The 22,491-nt window shown below is 34.4% G+C and overlaps 2 protein-coding genes across 6 annotated transcripts; both read left to right on the forward strand.

Annotated features, from left to right (window-relative positions):
* Positions 1 to 143: 143 nt before the first annotated feature.
* On the forward strand, positions 144 to 7,127 carry LOC124354324 (UDP-glycosyltransferase UGT5-like). Of its 4 annotated transcripts, XM_046804686.1 has the most exons (5): positions 221 to 269; positions 1,734 to 1,841; positions 3,631 to 3,739; positions 5,448 to 5,559; positions 6,817 to 7,127. In XM_046804686.1, the coding sequence occupies exons 3-5, from the start codon at positions 3,694 to 3,696 to the stop codon at positions 7,097 to 7,099; spliced, it is 441 nt and encodes a 146-aa protein (XP_046660642.1). In that variant the 5' UTR covers positions 221 to 269; positions 1,734 to 1,841; positions 3,631 to 3,693; the 3' UTR covers positions 7,100 to 7,127. The 4 variants fall into 4 exon arrangements, with proteins under 4 accessions (XP_046660641.1, XP_046660643.1, XP_046660644.1 ...); XM_046804685.1 differs by lacking the exon at positions 1,734 to 1,841 and having other exon boundaries at positions 144 to 269; XM_046804688.1 differs by lacking the exon at positions 5,448 to 5,559 and having other exon boundaries at positions 212 to 269.
* LOC124354323 (UDP-glycosyltransferase UGT5-like) lies at positions 6,916 to 17,425 on the forward strand. Of its 2 annotated transcripts, none has more exons than XM_046804684.1 (7): positions 6,916 to 7,047; positions 9,898 to 10,141; positions 10,283 to 10,887; positions 13,563 to 13,785; positions 14,228 to 14,336; positions 14,462 to 14,572; positions 17,031 to 17,425. In XM_046804684.1, exons 2-7 carry the CDS (start codon positions 9,901 to 9,903, stop codon positions 17,323 to 17,325), a joined length of 1,584 nt encoding a protein of 527 aa, XP_046660640.1. In that variant the 5' UTR covers positions 6,916 to 7,047; positions 9,898 to 9,900; the 3' UTR covers positions 17,326 to 17,425. The 2 variants fall into 2 exon arrangements, with proteins under 2 accessions (XP_046660640.1, XP_046660639.1); XM_046804683.1 differs by lacking the exon at positions 6,916 to 7,047 and adding an exon at positions 8,222 to 8,328.
* Positions 17,426 to 22,491: the final 5,066 nt, after the last annotated feature.

A 22,491-nucleotide genomic window follows, 5' to 3' on the forward strand; every position in this document is an offset into this window, starting at 1 on the left:
AGCATGTTTCGCAACACATGGCTTGGTGTACTCCGACTTTTTTTTAGCTTTCTGGTTGTTATGAAGATGACTTTAATAACTGCTATCACAACCTTCTTATCTATACTACAAGTTAAGCAAGTGTGATAAGGTTCTTTTACTACAAGCAATTAACTTTTCATCAAGCAAATTCAGATAACACAATTTTGTTGACTAAGTTTACACGCTATATCCTATCTCAATACGTGAAGTATGTTGTCCCGAGTAGTTGATGCCTCCATACACTGAAGGTAATATATTTAGCTGATCACATATATTTGGTGTAGCACTTCACATTGCTATGTACAAAATAATGTCTTCATAACTTGTATAACTTCTTCACAACTAGCCTTTTGTTCTGACCAGTTTATCCTTAATAACTACTGTATTGCTGTATGGGCAACATAAAATATATTGCAATATTATACTATCCTTACTGTATTGAATATAATTACTGTTTATACATTAGATGAAATAAAAAAAATAAAATCATTTTTTAAATAAAACTGGCTTTAATCCCAACAGAATTCAGAATATTAAATACTATATAATTGAATATAATTGATATTACAAATTATGATTAAAATAATTTTTATTTACAGTGTAACTATTAAAATAAAAGTAAAATAAATTTCACAGTAAAATCACTTTTATATTTAGTCTATTTTTGAAACCTTTTTAACATTATTTAACTAAAACACTATTAAGGTGACAAATTAACAATAAATTTATTGTTATGTTTTTAAATAATTTTTAACTGAAATGTTTAACAAAATTTGTTTGAATCAGACTTCAATAGAAATTAAAATAACTGTAAAATGCTATACAAAAATCGGGGCATAAGAAATGGATAATTGATGAATGAATAAACACCAATCATGCATCGCACGTTCTTTGTTAGATTTTAAATATTTTATTAAAATTCAATATTACACATTTTGTAGTAAAATCTGAATGGGAATATGAATCTATTTGAATGTGGTCAAATTATTTTAATCTTCGAAATCTGCTTTAAATCATGTTTAAAAATGTTTTTTGTTAATTCAGTTATTTAAGTTCTTAATTTAAATATGCATTTAAAAATGACCAATTTACTAAAATTTGTTACATATGTTCAATAATACTTGTACTTAGACTAACTTTCATCCCAATACGTTTCATTAAAAACTCAAAATTCTTAAAACTGAGCTGAAAATGCTATAAAACCGTTTTCTCTAATTTGTTTCAAAATGTAAATAACAAATCTTTTTTGGTCAAAACTAACAAAAATACTCTAAATTAAATTAATGTTAAATATTTTTAGATATCGTTTTTATATAACAGTAGAAACAAACACATACTTTTTATTTACTATTTTATGTTATTAATGTAGTAATTATATCAGTTTTGCTTTCAAATGTACTACATAAGTTTTGGCTCATGAAAAAGAAAGCATTCATACCCCTTGAACCGAGTAAAAATGTCGCTAACTGAGTGTCTTTTTAATTGTCCATTCCTTGACACGTTGGAGAATTTCAGTTTTAGCACACAATTAAAACTGAAAACTATTAAAATTGCTAGATTAGCCACAAATATATAAATTATGTAGGCCTAATATGTATGTTTTACAATTATATACATTGGAAAACTGTTTTCATTTATTATAAGGATGATTACTCTAAACTAATTTTTTTGTCAGAAAGAGTGAAAACCCTTTCAAAAAGGTTTTTTAATAGAACACTGGCCTGTCCAGCTGAGCCAAGAGTGTATGTGATTCTTACACACTAAGCAACCACCCCCGCAATACCACTGTGGCCGATCATCAACGACTGGACTTTACCCAGGTATTGTGTATAACGTGTCAATGCGGGTATTGCGATCTAGAACATGTCAAATATGTTTATGCAGTTGTCAAATGAGAGACGGTTTAGTATCTCAGTATCGTTAGTATTACGGTGGATAGTCTAAGATAGCCGCTGGACGAGGCCGGACTTCGAAATCTCCATTCGGTAGGACCGACTCGATCTCGCTCCTTTAGGTAAGAGGCAAGCCATAACTGTGGAAGTCCCCACACGCCATATCTCTCTAACTGGTGCAACAGTGTCTCATGATGCACACAGTAAAATGCTTTAGATAGGCCAAGAAATAAGCTAAGCACGTGTTCTCACCTTTCCAATCCATTGACAAATTGTCCAAAAGGATTTGGTTGAGCGTTTATGCATCATAACTGCCCGCAGAATACCTCGATAACGATGTCATCTCTAGAAGTTAAATTTTTCAAGGACTTCATTTGTACATAAATATAAATGAGTTCGATGATGGCTCATGTTTTTCTATGCGATTTGGCTGAGTGCCATTGAACACGACTGGACCAAGTACACGGAATGTAGCATAGAAATTGCGGCCGAAGCTGCGGGTATGTGCTAGTATGCTTTATAAAATACAACCTGGCAAAGTTTTCCAGGTATCCAGAAAATGTGAATTTCATCACGTATTAGCCTTCGGTGAAGGGCAGTTTAGTGATCGCCATATTTTTACGAGGGATAACTTAATCAGTGAATGATTGAATAATTCAGAAAGCCAAGTTTACACTGTGACCTCGTTCGTCGCGACCGGAGGAGGGCATCTTTCCAGAGGACTATCTACCGTGGATCCGCCACCAGAGTTCCTCTATCTAAACCTAACCGGTTTTGATGAGAATATTATAAACTATTAATTTAGATAAATTTCCAAACGTCCCCTAACTATAAAATGTGGGCCAAGACCCCGACACAACATCCGCCCTGGCAGCTTGCCAATCGTTCGCAGGAATATACCTCACAGAACCTGTCCTGGAGTATTCCAGACATCAGGAGGCTTCCTTTGTTATAATCACGACTGATTGGTCGGCTCAGCTGACTATTGTGTCTACGGTAACTGACAAACCTGACAGCACCAAATTCAAACCTATAGTGGCACTCGTCACAACACTAGCAAGTGAAGATGTGAGAGAACTCGAGAAACTGCTGTCGCGTAATGTGAACAAGAATAAACAATTTCAATCGCGAGTACTATCACAATTACTTGCGGTACCTGCACCTCTAGTTCGTGCGGGAGTAAATTAAAACCTGTTCTTACGCGTTACTACAGTGATATCTCGGTAATATCCGACACTGCTCTACAGTTCTCAAGAACGGCTGTCTGACTATAGAGGTGACACCCCTGAGAGCTCTCGGCGTCCGTTTAATTTTTACTGTCCAAACAAACCTGCTCAATTTCTTGCCAGTGTAAATATAGCGTACTTTATCAGGAAAAGTGTTTCCACTCAGCCTGCGTCAATAAACATAAATGCAAAATTATTGGTAAATATAAAAACAATTCATTCCAAAATGTATTTAAATAAATCAGAAGAAATATGAAAACCCACTTTTTTATCCATGAACACGTTGGATTATATACGTATGATTATTAGAGTTAAAATTAAAAATTTGTTGTTTTGTGGAATTCCAATGTTATCACCCAATATTCCATAAAACGTGAAGTTCTCTGTGCTGCTGCCACAGCCTTCAGTGCTGAACACTTTGATGATGGACATTTACATTCTAGCTATAATTGTTTGGTAGCACTTGACGATAAACATTACTGTCTGTGCAGCTCACCCCAACTGTCGTTTGTTCATCACTCACGGAGGGTTGATGAGTCAACACGAGGTGTTACATGCAGGGGTGCCGGTCGTGGCCATTCCTTTCTTCGGCGACCAGAAGTAAGTTATGCAACAATAGCGTAATATTCACTTTGTGTCATTACATTTTTGGAAAAAGCTTTCAAATTTGTCACCACTTTATGTCTACACCACGTCATGTCCACAGCTCGTGTATTTTAGTAAGATTCCCAGCCCATTATCTTTAAAATATATTTTCTAATTCCTAAGTATAATAATAAACTTTATTAATGTCTTAAATAGGATTTACAACAAATACTAAGGATAAGGATAATTTACAATCTGTGACACATATTGCATCTAACAAAAATTATGAACAATTTATGGTTAACAGAACACTATTCTATACTAAAAGAGACTAACAAAGTATGATTGATGTATTAATGTAAAAACAACAGGACTGTTATTAGATAATTATTTCTGGGTTATGTTTAATTTCAACTGTATAGAAAATATAAATTATTTATACTAAAATGTTAATAGTTGTGTACATAAGTGGTACTTGTTGTTATTGTTATTAGTATTAAAATCTCACATGAATCTACAGTTCTGATCACATGCCTAGCATGAACAACACAATATGCGCTAGTCTTTGATATTGTTACAAAGAGGTTGTTCATCAGTCAAAGCTATATGCGTTGCTTTCCATTCCGAGGTGACTGTTATCTTACTTACATTTATAACTGCTCAGTTCTTATTTGTAAGACTCAAACAGGATATGGGCAGAGCCGCTAGTGATATACAGGATATTATGACGAGAGATAAAGAAGTTACTCCTGTATGTTTACTCCTGCGGAGGCGGAACATCAGATTCGATTTGTTTGAACCCCCTCTAAGAAGGTTTTCTGGTGATTCGCGTTGTAGTTTGGCCATTTTTCCAGTAAAAACGACAAATGATGAGGTTATTCAGGATCCTTCTCTGGATTTCACTCCACACGTAGAGTTAAACAGTGGAATCAGGTTTTAGCATATAATACAACTGTTTTGTCGGAACCAGCGCCTTGGACTCTGCAGTACCCTTCATTACCATCAGACATATATGCTCAGCGCCTTAGGGATTTTGTATCAGTGTCGATATTTGACGAAAACTGAGTACATCGCATTCTTGAATGTATTATCTTGTCTGAAACGCAATGAAAATAATTTCATGCTAAGGTACTCGTTGGACGTCGCTAATGCGTTTGGTAGTGTTAGTTACTTCGCCTTTGATAACGTCTTGGCTGGATAAGGGTCTTCATAGTTTTGACAAGATCATACTGAACGTAGGTGAGGCGTGTTTTAAGTTGCAGGTGAGAAGTTTTGGGTTTATTGTATAAGCAGTGGCATAAGGTTTGACGATCTACTGTCGTAAATTTTTTTCTCATTGTGAACATTGTGTGGATGATTGTGTCAGAGATCTTGTTTTAAGATTGAGAGTCAGTGGATCAATTCTCTAACTTTAGCTGATGTAATCTTTTTGCCGATAGGAAAGAGCATGCGGAGTCAACGCAAGGTCTTAGCATCTATCTAGCGCTAGCCAATTGTTTAGTTTCTGATCGTGGCTGTCAAAGTGAAGAACACTAGATCCCACAGTTCACTTTGGGCAATGATGCATTGAGCTATTTATACTTTTTAAAACAACTTGAGGAAAAGTGAGGCATAAATATGGATAACAAAGGAGATTTGAAAGTTGTAAATATATAAACTGGAAATGTGTGGTCACAAGTACAGAGACATGACTGATTTCACTCACAGGAAAACTTTATTTCAGAATTAACGTGGGTTTTCTACCAACATCTGGGAGTTGGAGTAAAATTGGACTTTGCAACTATCAGCGAAGATACTGTTTATAAAGCGGTCACCACAGTGCTGAACGACAGAAGGTGATAATTTTTGCTAAGTGAATAAAGTTTATTGATATAAATATTAAAACATGTTTAAATCTTTTGCTGTGATAATAACGTTAATGTAGCTCTTCAGCCGTTGGTGGTAACTAACCAGTTAATAATACATACAAAACTATTCATTAATTGCAGAATGTGGCGTATCAAGTACCTAAAATAAACGTACCTAACATAAACTTTCAGGTACATTTTAATCTTTTTATGCGCAAGCCCGCAAGTAAAAAGAGAGGACTGAGTAGAAGGGAAGAGAGAGAAATCAGCCAATGCCTCTGCAATGACGACCTGGTCAGTTGTGTCTTCTACACCTCTTCTCTCTTTCTCTATAATAATATTTTGGAACCTTTTCCAACAAAATGGGACTATAATGTCATCTATTTAAATACACAAATGATCTCTACCCTGCAAGAGTAAGTTGGCAGCCTCATTGATCTGCCTACAAATCAGTGGGGGATGAACAATATAGTAACGTCTAGATTGGGTTATGATAGTATCCCGGTCTAATTTCAGATGTATGGATGCCGTGAACAGCTGAAATATTTGATTAACCAGCTCCACGTGGGCTAGTTCTTCAAGGCTCGTTTGGGATGGGTGATGATTGGATGGTTGATTTTCAGGTTCCTTCAGCGTAAAATCTCAATAGTTTACAATACACAATTTGAGAGGCGTTCAACTGAAAATGTGTAATTTTTGTTCACTTAGTACAATAAGCAGGGGAAACCTTGCTTCATTGCACATTGTACTAAAAAGACATTTACACTGCTTCCGGAATGACAGGGCTTTCAGAGATTAGGGCCGCCTGATGTCGAAATTTCATGTTACATCAGTCATGGAGAGGTGTAGCGGACACTGTATCTCATTTTTTGTCTCCTTGGAAAAAAGTGGAGCTTGTTATATTGCAGTTTATTCTAGTCAATACAGACCGTGTACGGTACTCCCTGATGTTTAAGCGTTCACAAATCTTTTTATATTTTTGCAGTAAATAAGATTCTTTTCTCTATATTTCCACATTTTCGGTCAGTGTGTGGTACCCAATAGGTTGCTTAGATGTAGATGACACATCGGTATTTACTGTAGCCAGTTTAGGTTGAACTTACAGGTATAAACCAGCCAGAAGTGAACCTTTCTGGGGTCTGCAAGAAAAAGCAGAATTTTGTTTTACGAAAACATTGTTGAATCTCCATAACTCGTTGTACCATACAGGAAATATCGTTTAGTATCAAGAGTTAAATGTCACAGGTACAAGGACAATGCAGAGATGATATCAAGGATAGTGAGGGACCAGCCGATGTCACCTATAGACTCAGCAGTGTACTGGATAGAGTACGTGCTAAGACACCGGGACACTCAGCACCTCAGGCCTGCCTCAGCAGTGCAGCCCTGGTATCAGCTTTGGTTGCTGGATGTGGTTGCTGCTGTTCTTGTCTTTATCTGCTTGACTTTCCTGATTCTCTACAAGATCATTAAGTGGTTTGTGAATAGTTTGCGTGGCAGACCGATTCCGAAAGTACACAACGAATAGAAAGGGAAATAAATATGCCAAAACAACATGATTTTGTATTTTTTTCTTACCAATCAAAACTACTACCACTCGTGTAACGTCAAATAATTGTCTATTTTTTTGTTAGTACTAAAGAGTTGAAATGTATAAATACATGACCTCTTAAGAAAAACAAGACTTTATTTGCAATCCAACAAAGCATATTTTATAAATGTACCAAACTTATGCAAAAGGTAAAAAAATAGTTTTAAAAGTAGTATATTACATGATTCTTACTAAACAATTTTTGTTTTGAAATTATTTTGTTGTAAATATTCTGAAATATCTATATTTTTAAATCTTTAAAAAAGCTCAAAAATACGATAAAGATGTACATGAGCCTGAAAACTTTGCATTTTATATCAAGAATAATTGCGTAAGTTACGTTGAAAGTCTTTCATTGTTTGCTCAAGAAAAATTGATGATGAAGGATTGTATATATTCTTTCAATCCTTGTCCTAAATCGAATTATGGTGCCGATTAAGAAGAAGAAGAAGGTGCAAAAATGACAGTAAACATCTCCCAATAATAGCTAACCACCGCAACTCAAGTAAAAATTAATTATATTTCATTACTATTTAATATTAATAACTCAACAAAAATAAAAAAAGTTGTATATAACAATTTTATTACTATTGTAATAAAACATTGAAAAAGTGTCATTTATAGTTTTCCTTTTGTTGGAGTTTTGTGTGATAAAATATTTTATAACAAGATAAAGTGGGAAAGGTTTATAAACATTAACTGAGTTCTGACACACACACACACACACACACACACACACACACACACACACACACACACACACACACACGCGCGCGCGCGCGCGCGCGCGCTTGACATTTGACTTGAGTAAATATAAGGAAAATATTGAATTAAATATAAACTGAAAAACGATATATTACAAGTTACAGCAAAATACAATATTTTTGTATACAGAGAGAACTAAGTGATATTAAATTTTAAATAAAACTCGTTATTTTAATTATTCTGATTAACTTGTAATTAATTCCCATTTACATTATCTTTAAACTATTATCACGAATTTGTTAGAAAGATAATAGCCTATTTGATGTACTAATCAACATGACTCTGCAAATGTAGATAACACCATAGTTATCTCGGTTTAACTACAACTTCATGTGACATATCTCGAGATTTAACGTAGGCCAAGTTAGCGTATTAATAACTAACATCGTGACATTGTTCAGGTAAATATTAGTTTACGTTACTAATGGATTTTTTATTTTGTTCAAGTTTTTCTTGTTAAAACTGTTCCAACTTTACTTATTTAGTTTATTTGTATACGAGTGGTGATATGTAAATCAATGCAAATATGAAAAATACAAAAATATTGTATGCTTTTTAGACTTCAATGTTCTACTAATATCAAATATAGGACTTAGATTTTTTGATTTCAGTGCTGCGTTAAAGTAAATCCAATTGTGGGTTATTAACGCTATTCCCAATTCTAATTTATTATTGCATTGTTCTATATTTTTTCTCAGCCTTTCTTACTTTTAGTTCGATTTAATTCATAACATGACAGAAAATAAAATAATAAAATAATGATTATTATTAAGATAACTACTATATAAAAGACAACAAGAAAGCACATATGCCATAAAGTAAATAAAAAACAATTAATTAAGCAAGCTTGTACGCTATTTTATGTTTAATTAAATTATCCTATTTTTTCTCGTTATCATCATTTATGGGAGTAATTTTAACAAATCTTATGTTAATCGATACTTATATAGTAGTAGCCTACCTCTAGCTCTCAGATTAATCAGAGTTAGTCCATTCAATTTTCACTAAACTATATTAATTTTTGTATCTACAAGCTGTTGGATTTTCTCCTCTTGTTATTCGCTGCATTAAATTCTTACATGTTAGTTACAGTTTGTAGTCGTATCCAGGGCCATACTCAGCATGGCGGGCCTCGACGTATTCCGCCACCGCGGCCTTCTACACGGGCCCTTCAAATAGACGTGTGGCGGGGCAAGTCCGGGTCTCCTGAAGGGCCGGGATTCTGTAAAATTGACTGAAAACCCCGGTCTGGTTCGGGTCTTTCAGAAAGGATAATTAGTTTCCGGTTTGAGGAAGTATATCCTGAGAGTTTTTCTTCTAATTTAGGCCACTTCCTCAAAGGCTCCAAATTTGAACCTCTAGTTTATCAATACATTATTTATACTACACGAGGGTGTCCACCAACAAGTCTGGTATGTTGACGATATCAAAACTTTTCAACCGAACGTCAGAATTTAAGATATTTAGCTATACATCAACTATTGGTTCAGATGCGATGTTTTAAATTACCTGCCTCGTGTTCCAGAGCCCCAAGAAATGTTAAATTAACTTACAAAAGAACTTACTTCTATTACGGGATTGGGTATATTTGGATCAAGAGGAAGTATTAAGTGCTAGTGTAGGTGTTTTTATAGCCTTAAATGTGATCCTTTAAACACACAAGATACGATTTTCGATGAGGAAATCTGTCTGTGTGTACATGTAGAGAGTAAAATGAACTGTAGACTTGACATATTTTCATTTCACTCGCGCCTGTTACGCGACATGTGGCAGTACGAAGAATTATTACGTGTATTTGGCAGGGCAGAACCCTCACCACAGTATCCGACCGGTAAATACTGTAGCATAAATAGTCACGTTACAAACAAAATCATGTGTATCACATTCAGAATGCACCGTGTAAGTTCTTGAAACGATTTCCGACACATGCAGATAGTCCTTTGTAACAAATGTTGTTTTGTGCTGTATAGGCAATGGGCAACTCTTGGCTGTCGGTAACACTGGTGTTGAGTGTCAGTGGTTTAGCTCTATCGGCTCGTATGTTGGCACTAATGACGACGCCGGGAAAGAGCCATCATATACTACAGTACTCGGTGATGCAAGCTCTAGCTAAGAGAGGCCATCAGATTGTGGTATATGGCCATTTCCTGCCAAACTCTCCTGTGGAAAACATTACTTACCACGTTCTGAACAGTAGTTTTATAGAACGCACAGGTAACAGTTTTTAAATATCCTTTTCCGTTATATTTAAATATAAAAACAACTGTGATATTAAAAGCGAAATAAAAATGTACATACTAAGTAAAAACATTTAAGTTTCATTTTGGGTTTTAGCCTACTCTTATTTGTTTACAGATGATTGGAGCTTTCAAGATTTTAAAGATTTTTGCCAAATGTCTTCGTTTTTTGGATTTGCCATAAGCAGTCTTTCGGAGGTGACAACGCTTACTTCTGAGGAAACTTTTAGAAGTGAAAATATTCAGAATCTCCTCAATTCTAACGAAAAGTTTGACGTGGTATTTGTGGAGGCTTTGATATCGATGGAATCAATGTTAGTTTTTGGTCACAAGTTCAAAGCACCTGTAGTGAACTTCCAGGGCATTGGTGACTGGATAACGGTTGATTGGATGGCGGGAAACTCGCTATCTGTTGCCCACATTCCAGATAGAATTTCTTTTGACTTTACAAACCAAATGTCTTTTATGGAAAGAGTACGAAATACTGTATCTACGACAGTGACACTCTTATACTACCACCTATTCCACCTTCCCAAACATCAGGAGATTATAGAGAAGTACTACAAAGATCCAACAATGCCTCACATCACAGAGCTGGTAGGAAATATTGCGTTATCTTTGACAAACGCTTACCAAACTCTGGAATACCCTAGACCTTACACCCCCAACATTGTACCTATTGGAGGAGCACACATTTCGACCCATACGGCACCACTTCCACAGGTAATTTTTAACATAGTTTACCACATTTTTAGGAACTGCTTTTAATTTCATGTTAACAACTATTGTACAATCCATACGCTATGAAAGCGAAACGCCTAAACACTTTAAATTCTAAACAGCACTAAATATTAATGAAATCCAGTGAGCTCTAAAATTCCTGCAGCGTGATGGCGCCGTACGAAAGTTTTATTCCTTGATATGGAAAGTCTCGAGCCATATAATATTTATTTATAGAGGAATTAGAAGATTATTGTCAAAGACGAAGTACGTGTGATGTCCAAAATCGCCTTTAGGATTCTTACTAATAATACTAGTCTTTTTACTAATTATTTCTAATGTTTTTGCAACTTATCGCCACTCGGGTCTTGAACTATTGATTTCTCCAACAATAATAACCAGAGAACTCTTATTTGGGACATTTTGTTCTGCAACTTTAAAAACTAGTAGTTATTAGGGACATTCGAAATGATTAGTTAATAAGTTCTGAAAGTAGAATCAGTTTTACTGTCCGTAAAGTTTTGTCCATCACATTTCGTGACCATTAGAAATAGTTATAATGGCATTAGTTAATAGTAACTAAGTATTTTGTAGTTGACTTTGCCAGCACTCTTGATTTTACTGAAATAAAAATTATGAAAACTAAAGTAAAATGTATGTTAAAAAGTACACACGTCTTAAATGTAAAACTAATAAGGATATTGCTGTCAATATGGTTCAAATAATTTCTTAAAAACTCATTCGGTCAATCTAATTATGAATAGGAATTAAGTTTGACATCCATGTAATTATAACATTTACCTATATATGCTAAAATTGATTTGTAACGTCCTTGCTGTGTGATCTCTGAAACTGTCATGACTACATTAAACATGTAATTCTCCTGACAAAATTGACTACTTTGACACGTAATAAAATATATATTAATGAATAATGGTTTGTTTCTCTAGCTTTTTGAAAGAAGGCAGAGTTGTGTGTACAATTATTTTCACCCACCCTTTTAGAAAAACCAATTATTAAGAAATAACCCCACGATCTATGTTGACGTTGTTTTGTTTTGTTTTATGTGACGGACCTATCACACGTAATATCCAGCTTCAAAATCCTTTTTGCCCATTGTAGTAAAAAAAAGTCATTAGGTAATTGTTTTGAGCAATCATATGACTATTGGCAGGAACTGCTGAAACACGAACGTTATTTGAATTAAGCGCATTAGTGATTCTAGGCAAATGCTTTGTAAATAAACAAACTGAAAAGTCTCGTTATTAACGTATCTGAACGTGTACCCAAATCCATGCTAAGTATTAAATTGCAGAACATTGCTCAAGAAGCTCTAAGCGTCGTATCGTAGTGGACAGGACACTCAAATTTTAGGCAAACAAGATAAACTCACCTTGTTTTGTACAAAGGTTTGACTTCTACTGTAAATTCTGACCGTTATTTACGGATAGGAGGTAGGCCCTACTAGGAAAGCATCTTTAAAATTCAAACACTAATCGTCAGTTTTGTATTTCAATTGAATTAGGCCCAATATTGTGAATCGATTAAAGAGATTTGACAATTTTTAAACTGTACGGTTGTGAGTCTACGGTTAATATTAGAGATGTAGCCTCGAAAAGTGTTCGATTTTAAACATACAATAATAAACCTTTTAACACGTTTTGATGGATTTTATTTTGTAAAATGTACATTTCGAATTCAACGAATTCATAATTTAGATCTGGTGGTGCATTCGTCGAACTCGAAATGTACATTGTATAAAATAAAATCTATCAAAAGTGTTAAAAGGTTTAGTATTGTATATCTATGGTTTATGTTTTTGAACAGTTATATGCTTAAAACTAAATCTAAGTCAATTATGTCATTACTAAAATTATGAACGCGAAAATAAGCTTATAGGTGTTTTACGCTTTCACGGATTCAACCGATTGTACAGAAATTTTACATGGACATTCTTTGGACATTGGTTAACATATAGGTCCATTCTAATTTTAAAAATGCCTCCGAGCTACGACCCACTGTCTCTACAGTTGCGAAAAATCAAATATTTCTATCAAAAGTTGCATTACGGCAAACAAATATTATTAATTAAAAGAGCCTGTTAAATGTAATTCAATGTCCCATGTAAAAATAATGTGTTTGACAGAACAACCATATATTTAATTATTTTGACCACTATTTTCAATTAATTTACATTTATAGTGTGAAAACATAGAATAAGTTTGATAAACTTCTGATTTAAACCTTTTCTGCAACCGCTATTGAGTAAAAAAATATGGAGATGATAAAATTAAAAGTTTTAGTAAAAATATACTTTTCACTGTAAATTTTATCCAATATTAAGTTTACAGTGCTTGGTCCTTCTTATCTTTACTATAAATTTAAAGACTATTATAAACCCCATCTTAGTAATGTTCTGACAGAAGCAGGCTTCTCAGACCTCTGTATGTAGCATATAATTCGACGCTACTGTTGAATTTGCCTTGTTTCCACGATAAAGAATATCGGCCAAAAAGTGTATATTTAAGCCTATTGTAATTTACTTAGTATTTTTGGTCCACACTTAATATTTGCCTTGTTTTTGATCAAGAGTATATATGTAACAATAAAATTTCATGGATTGCGTAATACAGTATTTAACTATAAAGTTTCACGTTAATGCTATTTTTAATTTTCAGGACATAAAATCATTCATGGATGATGCTAAGAATGGTGTGATATTCTTCAGTCTAGGTACAATAGTTCCTATTCAAATTTTCCCTCGTGAGTATATTCAAGCCTTTTTAAACGTATTTAAGAAGCTGCCAGTGAAAGTTTTGTGGAAAACAAATCTACAAAGTTTACTAGATGTTCCACAAAACGTGAAGCTTACGAAGTGGGTGCCCCAGCCTTCAGTGTTGGGTGAGTTGGTGTTTGATAATTTCTTGATATACTGGTATACCAGTACATTGGTGAATAAATGATTTACTTTTACCGGTAAAGTTAGGACCGTTAGGTTCTCACACACAGTTAATCCGATTCAATAAATGGTACGATGAGGAACGCCTTCCAAGGATGCTTAAGGCTAAAGTATTTATAGTTCAAAATGTTCTCAACAGGATAGAATATTATGTAAGAGACCTCGCAGCAGATATGACTGCATTTTAAAGCTGCAGGAATCAGGTTACCATTACGAACAATGTCTATTAATTCATTAGTTATAAGATGAGATATAAGATTGAACGGGATTCACCAGTCTGATATGCAGCGTGTAGGGGTAAGAAAATATATTGTTGTTGATTGTAATAACTTTATCAGTGGTTTTAGCGACAGCGATTAAAACACCACCCCACGATTTGTGCAGCTCACCCCAACTGTCGTCTGTTCATCACTCATGGAGGGCTGATGAGTCAACACGAGGTGTTACATGCAGGGGTGCCTGTCGTTGCTATTCCCTTCTTTGCCGACCAGATGTAAGTTTTTTCTATATAAATGCTAAAACATTTACTCATTGCTATTTTTTGAGAAGGTTATATTTAATTAGTCAGCCTATATTTGAGTGTGCTTGCGTTTTGCACATCCGAAAAAACTGTTACAGATTTAACGTGAGATTCTATGAACATCTAGGAGTGGGACGGATATTGGACTTTTGGACCATGGACGAAGACTCTATTTACAAAGCGGTCACAACAGTACTGAATGACCAAAGGTAATTTTTGCACATTAAATCATATATATATATATTTATTTTGATATTTCGCAAATGCTTGACAACACACTTCACGGCTATAACACGACAAGACTTGATATGTTATGGGAATGACGAACCTCACTCTTCACCCCTTCTAACATTTCCTGTCAGGTAGAATTTTAGATTTTTATACAGTGTATATGTATAAATTGTTCATGACAGGAAGATTTCTAGGAAATGTATGTAATTCACGTTCCAAATATTGTTTGAACCTTATCTACTTTATTGTAGTGTTGCGACCACACAGAAAAGGAACGATTGGTCTAGTGGGGAAAACGAGTGCTATATAAAGCTCGGTATAGAAGAATATTGTAACATGACATGATGAAGCCAGAAACAACACCTGTCGTGATAAGTTGGTACAGTAAAATGAGTTTTCGGTTAAGTGAATTTTTAAAAAGTTCGTAGCAATTGCACTTCAAGATATAATTTCTGAAGATAGGAAAAACATTATTTCCAGGAGTCATTGTATGCATTTAGAGTATTTAAAACGATCATCGTAAATCTTTGCTACATAAAAACACGGCAGAAGTTTAAGGTGCGAACGTACGTCTATACTAAACATGAAATTCCAACGTGGAATTAAAATTTCATGGTATACTTTATATATATATATATATATATATATATGTATATATATTTTTTCCGATTAAATTATTTTGTATTTGGCCGTATCTGTCACATAGAAAAAGAAAGCGCTCTGTGGTGTAGTCTAATGGTAGCACATTCACCCGGCAAGTGAGAGATCCGAGTTCGACTCCCGGCGGAGCAAGTACTTTTTGTGATTCAATGTTTATTGAAATTAAATAAGACTATTGCCATTTATACAATTTAATGTATATATATATATATATATATATATATATATATATATATATACACACACACACGAGTAACTTAAGTAATAATTTATACATGTATTTCATAACCACCCTTATCTTTAGACGTTGTCTTCAACCAGGTAACAAAATAGCTGTAAATAATTATTTTAAATAACTCATGTCTAATTTTAACCCTATACATTTTTCAAAAACAAATTTTCCAATATTTTAATTGTTTACGAAAACTGTTTTAAAGACCTGTATATATATATATATATATATATATATATATATAAATGAATGTTTGTGTGTTTTTCCTTTATGGAATCGCAAAATATTAGGGAGACTATTATGAAAATTTGTATGTATACGTATTTTTCCACGGAGAAGGTTTATAAGCTATGCCCATTGATGTAACTAGCCACCGGGCGGCGCTGCAAAAATGTTTTCAAAGCGCCTGCACATTATAAACGCAATTACGAGACAGTTACGTATGTTAAATAGCCAAACACTATTTGAAGGCGCTAAGTTGTGACGTATATTTGTTTTTAAGATTAAACCTTAAGTATTAGACCACTTTATAGTACTGTAAAGCGTGTACAATGGCTATAAACATACACAGATTTTCTTGATCGTGGCAACAAGGCAAACTCTACATCCGCGTTGAAATATAACTGACTTGAACTAGAAGTGCACATACACGGGCAAAGCTTACGAAAAGCGTGCGAAGCCGCGGGAAACAGCTAGTATGTTATAAAAAGCACCAAACAACCAGAGTCTCTGGCATAACATTCTTATTAGGTTATTATCACATCACAACGTTACAAGCGAAATGTGATAGAAGAAAAGTACTCAATAGACAGGAACCAACTGATTATATTAACAGTGCAGTTTTAATCAGCTGCGTAGATGTATCGGCTAGCACGTAAACGCAACCCGCCACACAGATAGCGTTTATTTGTTGAGAGGGTAGTATCTGGGCCCTACGAGCACAGCTAAATTCCTCCAACTGTAGCTGTTGTCTATTTGTATCTTCGTTGCATTTGTCACACTCTCGTTCACACGTCATCTTGTGACGTGGTGCTGTACAACAGAACATTCTGACAATCATATTCACTTAGAATATTAGTGGATCTCGAGGGTAATTTATCGTTGCTGACGCGCAGTCGCCGTTGTTGCATCTATGTTTTAAGACGTTATGATTATAGGACAGTTGTGATACGCAACTAATACAGAACCGTGGTCACATCATTCAATTCAAAAATTACAATATTCTGTTGTAATTACAAGAATATTCCACCAGGAAATAAAAAATATCGTGTTATGATTTTTTCCATAAATCTTAATCATTGGAACACAATTTTAATCAGAGAGGACTTTAAAGTTGTACGCCAAAAAGTTAAATACCAGTTTTAGCAGAAGTTTAGAAGCTATAAACACCCAAAACAAACATGAAGCCAACCTCACGGAGCGCGCAACTTTGCTTAAGGGATTGCAGGCGAGTGCAGAACGTACCTAGATAACGATAAAGCAAATCAGTACTGTATGTACTGTGCGTCATGTGTGCAGGTAGAAGTAATATGATGTTGTTACAGATACCAGGAAAACGCAAAGAAGATGTCCCGGATAGTGAGAGACCAGCCGATGTCACGGATGGATTCAGCAGTGTACTGGATAGAGTACGTGCTGAGACACCGAGACACTCGGCATCTCAGGCCCGCATCAGCGAAACTGCCCTGGTATCAGCTGTGGCTACTGGATGTGGCTGCTGCCGTTCTTACCTTCCTCTGTCTAAGTTTCCTAATACTATACAAAGTTACTAACTGGGTCCTGAGTCGTTGCTTCAATAGACGGCATTCTAAACTTTTCAGTGATAAAAATAAAAAATAAAAACATTATAAGCATAGGTCTGTTTGTAATATTCTTACAAATACACGTTATAGATGATATTATTGCAAAACTGTAAATACAAATTTTGGTTTTCGTTGAAGTATTTATTTTGAGACCACCCAGGCTGTGCAAACCTTACAGTGTACTACTAATATTCTGTTGACATTTGAAACCGTTACCAGCAGAACAATGGATTACTTATAATGTAACAAATAGAGGTCCTGTACATGAAGTCACGCTGATATTCTTAGGAAGGAGTACCTCCTTATTCCTTGTCATTCCTGCCTGTTTTAGGTTCTTTTGCTAAGCTAGATTGTCTCATTCGCTAAGGACCAGTTCCACTAAATTAATTGTCAGTGGAGGGTTTCAATATAGATATCAGAGTACCTTAGACGTTCACGTCTCTGAGACTCTCTGATGAAAATAATGATGAGATAATGGTGACTCACCAGATACAAATCAGGTATATTTTGCACTGAACTTATTTTCGTAAAACTTGGAACATATAACTTTGATTCCTAGTTGCCTGAGCGTTTGGCGAAGTCTCTCAAGCCAGTTAATGACGAATTCAGATTTCAATCTGTGTGTACGCACGATAGCAGTCCGAGCGAGTTAATCTGTAGTGTTTAAATTTGCTTTGAGGCTCAACTCTACAACCTCTACATCAATACTGAAAATGGTACATATTGGTTCTGACTCTCTAGGCCAGGATGTTTGGAAGGAGGTGACCATCGCCCAGATAAATCGAGACGTCCGGGGAACAGCAAAGGCCTTTGATAGATCGTACACGACAGTGTCCTAGTCTTCACTTTGTAATTCCTAAGAAAACGTTATACTAGGAAGGAAACGACCACGACCACCTCACAAGTAGAAACGTGGATTACTTCATCATTTAGTGTGGTCACCGATTAACTGCGGGTCACAAGGAAACGCATACAGATTAGCTTTAGGCAAGGCCAGGGAATTTACTTCTGAAATCTTTTGTTTTTACTAAGATGACAGAAGTTGGTAATAAAACTGATTCTATGGCTGCACCTCCTAGCGTGAAGTCAATCATTTATTAACGAAGAAGCCTTGCAGGAGATAAGTAATAGGTAAGGAAGAACGGAACGTTTCAGAGAGAAATATATAAGGGCATTTGTTTATGTGGTAAGCCAGCGTGGTGTGAACGCGAACCATAGAGTAATATATATATATATATATATATATATATATATATATATATATATATATATATATATATATGAGGTGTTTTAGGAACTGTAAGGCAGTATGTTGGATATTTTCTCTGGGAAATTTTCTTCGGTGTCAAGTAATTACTCTCTATCAGATTATTAAGTGCTTTTTTTTAGTTTTTATTTCAGAAACAAATATTGGCCCAAATATAGTTTTGCAGTTTCAAATCAAGAAAAATATTTATATTACGTTATCATAAAAAATCACGTTTTAAGTTTGCGGGTGGTTAAATTTTATAAACTTTAATTCCATACAAAGGAAAAATCCACAGTAATGGTGCAATGTTGGCTGAGAGGTAAAATGCTGGATGTTGAGTAATTTTTTACCGTAGAAAAGGCAATTTTAGCTTTCTGGTAGTATAGCTCACGTGTTATATGGCTTTGTCCGATTGTATGGGGTTACTGGATGTTGATTGTATCTTTAAATAATCATACCTTTTGCAGGTATCAGTTCTTGTCCTTCTAAAAATAGCATAGAACAGTATTTTATGAATACTTTACGGTTGAACTTGTATGTTCCTCCACTATCAGGATTTCTTCTGTAAAGGCAGCGATCATGCGATTTATGTTTAAGTTACCAATTAGATATTCCTTTTCAGACTTTGAACGACTGTAATGAGATACATCTGTGGGGAATGAGTTAATATGATTTTTAACTTGAATTCTATGTCGCTCCGTATATTTGAAGTTTTTGGATCTCCGCGACTCTCTTTGAAAACAGAGCCTAATTGTTTCTTCTTAACGATTGTTAGAATTATTTTAGGAGAAATTCCAAAGTTATTACAAAAAGTAGCTTTACATACTTTCTTGAAGTTTCCAGAAACATCTGGAAGTGTGCAGCTAATGGTTGACTGTCTCCTACTCTCTGAGTAGCCTATTCATTATAGGTCTCATCTCGCTGTTGTTGAACACGAAGAATCTCAATAAGCCCCACCAGGTAAATTGCCTTACAGTATCCTACTGGCTCAAGTCAAATTGGCGGTAGTCTTCAAACAGCTGTGTTTCTTTTATTTATTTATAAACGGCAAGCAGCAAATTTATACAGAAATACAGTAACAAGGCTCAAGACTTACACATCATAACCTCTAGATCCACTATTAAATTGGACAAAAAGTTAAGTCACTTAATGAGTTTAGCAATTGGAATAAATAACAGTAAAAATGCTTGACAAAATAGACCATACAAGATAACTGAGTAAAATATGTATATACGAGAAACATTTCAATAGACTACAGTACTAACAATAATCATAAGTATAATAATACTTCCAAACTAGACTATGAAGATTTTAACATAATACATCTTTAAAGTTATAACAAAAGTAAATCTACAAAATTAATAACAATAACAATGAAATAGTAATAAAATATAAGCAAAGAGCTTAAAACCCGCTATGTAAATTACAGGAACATTTTAAGCAAAAATTTAAAACAACTAAAAAAATATTATGATAAATTCGACCGAGCTAATAGGGTTCTTAAAAATGTTTTAGGGGGTTGTAAATAAATTGAGTGGTAGAGAGGTTAAACAAGTTTCTTTCCAGCTAAATAAATATTTGCCAAATGCCAAATTATTCAATAACAAAATTAAGCTTGAAATAGCCAACGAATTTAATGAATTCTTATAAACTATATAAAGAAAAACATGAAATATATATATATATATATATATATATATATATATATATAATAAATATAAAGATATGAAAACCTAAAAAAAATACAACAACGGATAACAAGATAACAACATTTCACAGGGCGGACACTCCCTACTTTAGCGTCTAGTACTAATACATATATCACACACTGATGGATAGAATGTTGAAGGCCCGACTTCGGATTTGAGGGCTGCTTTCATAGAAGAGATCACATTCAGAGGCCACTAGATTCCCTAGGCGGACAAGTCTTGCAAGGAGACTGTTGAAGTCGATGTTATTGAGGTGATATCTTCGACTCAGGAGATCACGAGATCTGGTGTTTGTTGGAATCCTAAAGTCTATCTCAGCAAGGAGGTCATGGCACTTAATTAACCCATTGACTATCTTTAGGAGAAGGACAACGTCGGCCACATGACGACGAAGAGCAAGAGAAGAAAGATTTAGTTCACTGGACAAAGCCCGAACCGGAACCACCGGGTAGCCTAGTTGTAGCCAAGCCGGGTACCAACCAAACGAACGAAGCGACGTTTCAATAAATTACTAAACATCAAACATACACATTGCTCGTTTGAAAATAATTTATTTTTATAAATAACAACACATTATATACATTTAACCGATTAAATTCCCACCACCTTTCATAATACCCAGGCTGACTATAACTTTTAACGATTCATTAAAATAATATTACGCATACTACTACACAGAACGCCTCCTCTTAGATCGACCCTGCACATAGCACATATATCGACCATGTGTTACCACATGATAACCTTTTAAATGCTAATTGGCAATCAATTTTTAACAGCACTAATGTAAATGTTTTCACACTACAACTTCAGAATATTATTACAATTTCAATAGCCAGTCGAATACATTTAAAACTAGGTCAAAAAAGCTAAAACCATGGATTAATTAAGATTTAATCCAAACCATAAGAGAAAGAGATCAATTAAGTAAATTGGTGAAAAAGCAACCACTTAATGTGGAGCTTAAAACCCGCTATGTAAATTACAGGAACATTTTAAGCAGAAATTTAAAACAACTAAAAAAATATTATTTTTGTGATAAATTTGACCGAGCTAATGGGGATTTAAAAATGTTTTATGGGGTTGTAAATAAATTGAGTGGTAGAGAGGTTAAAAAAGTTTCTTTCCAGGTAAATAAATATTTGCCAAATACCAAATTATTCAATAACAAAATTAAGCTTGAAATAGCCAACGAATTTAATGAATTCTTTACTAATGTGGGTCAGAACTTGGCGAACACTAATGGCTTAAATATAACAATGTTTTTCGAAGACCGATCTTATAGGCTTAATTCGACCTTCAACTTATGCACTGTTATACGTTATAGGTTATACGTTACGTGTCCAGTTTGAGAGGAAATGCCGCTCCTGGACACGATTTAATACCTGAAAGTATATTTAAAAAAATCACATCATAATGTGAACGTGTCAAAACACATTAATTTTTTGAAAAATAAAATCCGCAAGTACATTTTGCCTTCAGATAATTACGAGAAGTACTCACAGATAAGGAAATTAAAGTGGCCTATTTTGCTTTCGTTCAATCCCAACTTTCATTTGGTTAAATAGTCTATGGTGCTGCTTTCAAAAATATTCTTGAGCCATTAATTATTGAACAGAAAACAATACTAAAAATAACGTTCTTTAAGAGTACAACATATTCTTCAGAATTACTGTTCTTCGAGGCAAAACTAATGACTACAAGACATTCGTTTATGAAAACAATTCTTATTTACTTATACACTCATTTTCATACTCTTTTTGCATTGACAACTTATACTCATAACACACGATACTCGCAACAAGTCGGTATTACAGTTTCTATATTAAAAAAAAAAAAACATTCAGAGTAACAAATTTGTATTAATTAATCATCTTTTTGTACCGTAACGTGTCTTTGAGTTACAACTTCGCTTATGTGTTTCAATTACCTAATCTTTACTGGTTTAAAAAACGCGTGAAGGATTGGTTACTATCGTTAGATGGCGAAGAAGTATATAGACTTATTGTCCCTTGTTATACGAGCTGAACTTCTAACCCTTCCTCACTATTTATTGTTATTCGATCTGTTCTTCACTATAATTACCATAACCCTGTAATACTTCATACGACAGTGCAGCAAAACTAGATTTATACTCGGTCGCGTATCATTATCAATGTGACTCATCAATTGCCTGCGTGGTCACTGTTGTCATTGCCATCCAGCAGGATTTGTTTTACTTATAATATAATTTGTTATATTATTA

The sequence above is a fragment of the Homalodisca vitripennis genome, chromosome 2, assembly GCF_021130785.1.
Source record: "Homalodisca vitripennis isolate AUS2020 chromosome 2, UT_GWSS_2.1, whole genome shotgun sequence".
NCBI classification, from domain to species: domain Eukaryota; kingdom Metazoa; phylum Arthropoda; class Insecta; order Hemiptera; family Cicadellidae; genus Homalodisca; species Homalodisca vitripennis.

Bases quoted from the DNA above. Each gene is read 5' to 3' on its own strand.
- LOC124354324 (XM_046804685.1), top strand. From the start codon at position 3,694: ATGCAGGGGTGCCGGTCGTGGCCATTCCTTTCTTCGGCGACCAGAA. The intron at 3,740-5,447 runs GTAAGTTATGCA...ACTTTATTTCAG, and splicing joins CCTTTCTTCGGCGACCAGAA to AATTAACGTGGGTTTTCTAC. The intron at 5,560-6,816 runs GTGATAATTTTT...TAAATGTCACAG, and splicing joins ACAGTGCTGAACGACAGAAG to GTACAAGGACAATGCAGAGA.
- LOC124354323 (XM_046804684.1), top strand. From the start codon at position 9,901: ATGGGCAACTCTTGGCTGTCGGTAACACTGGTGTTGAGTGTCAGTGGT. The intron at 13,786-14,227 runs GTGAGTTGGTGT...CGATTTGTGCAG, and splicing joins GCCCCAGCCTTCAGTGTTGG to CTCACCCCAACTGTCGTCTG. The intron at 14,337-14,461 runs GTAAGTTTTTTC...AAACTGTTACAG, and splicing joins CCCTTCTTTGCCGACCAGAT to ATTTAACGTGAGATTCTATG.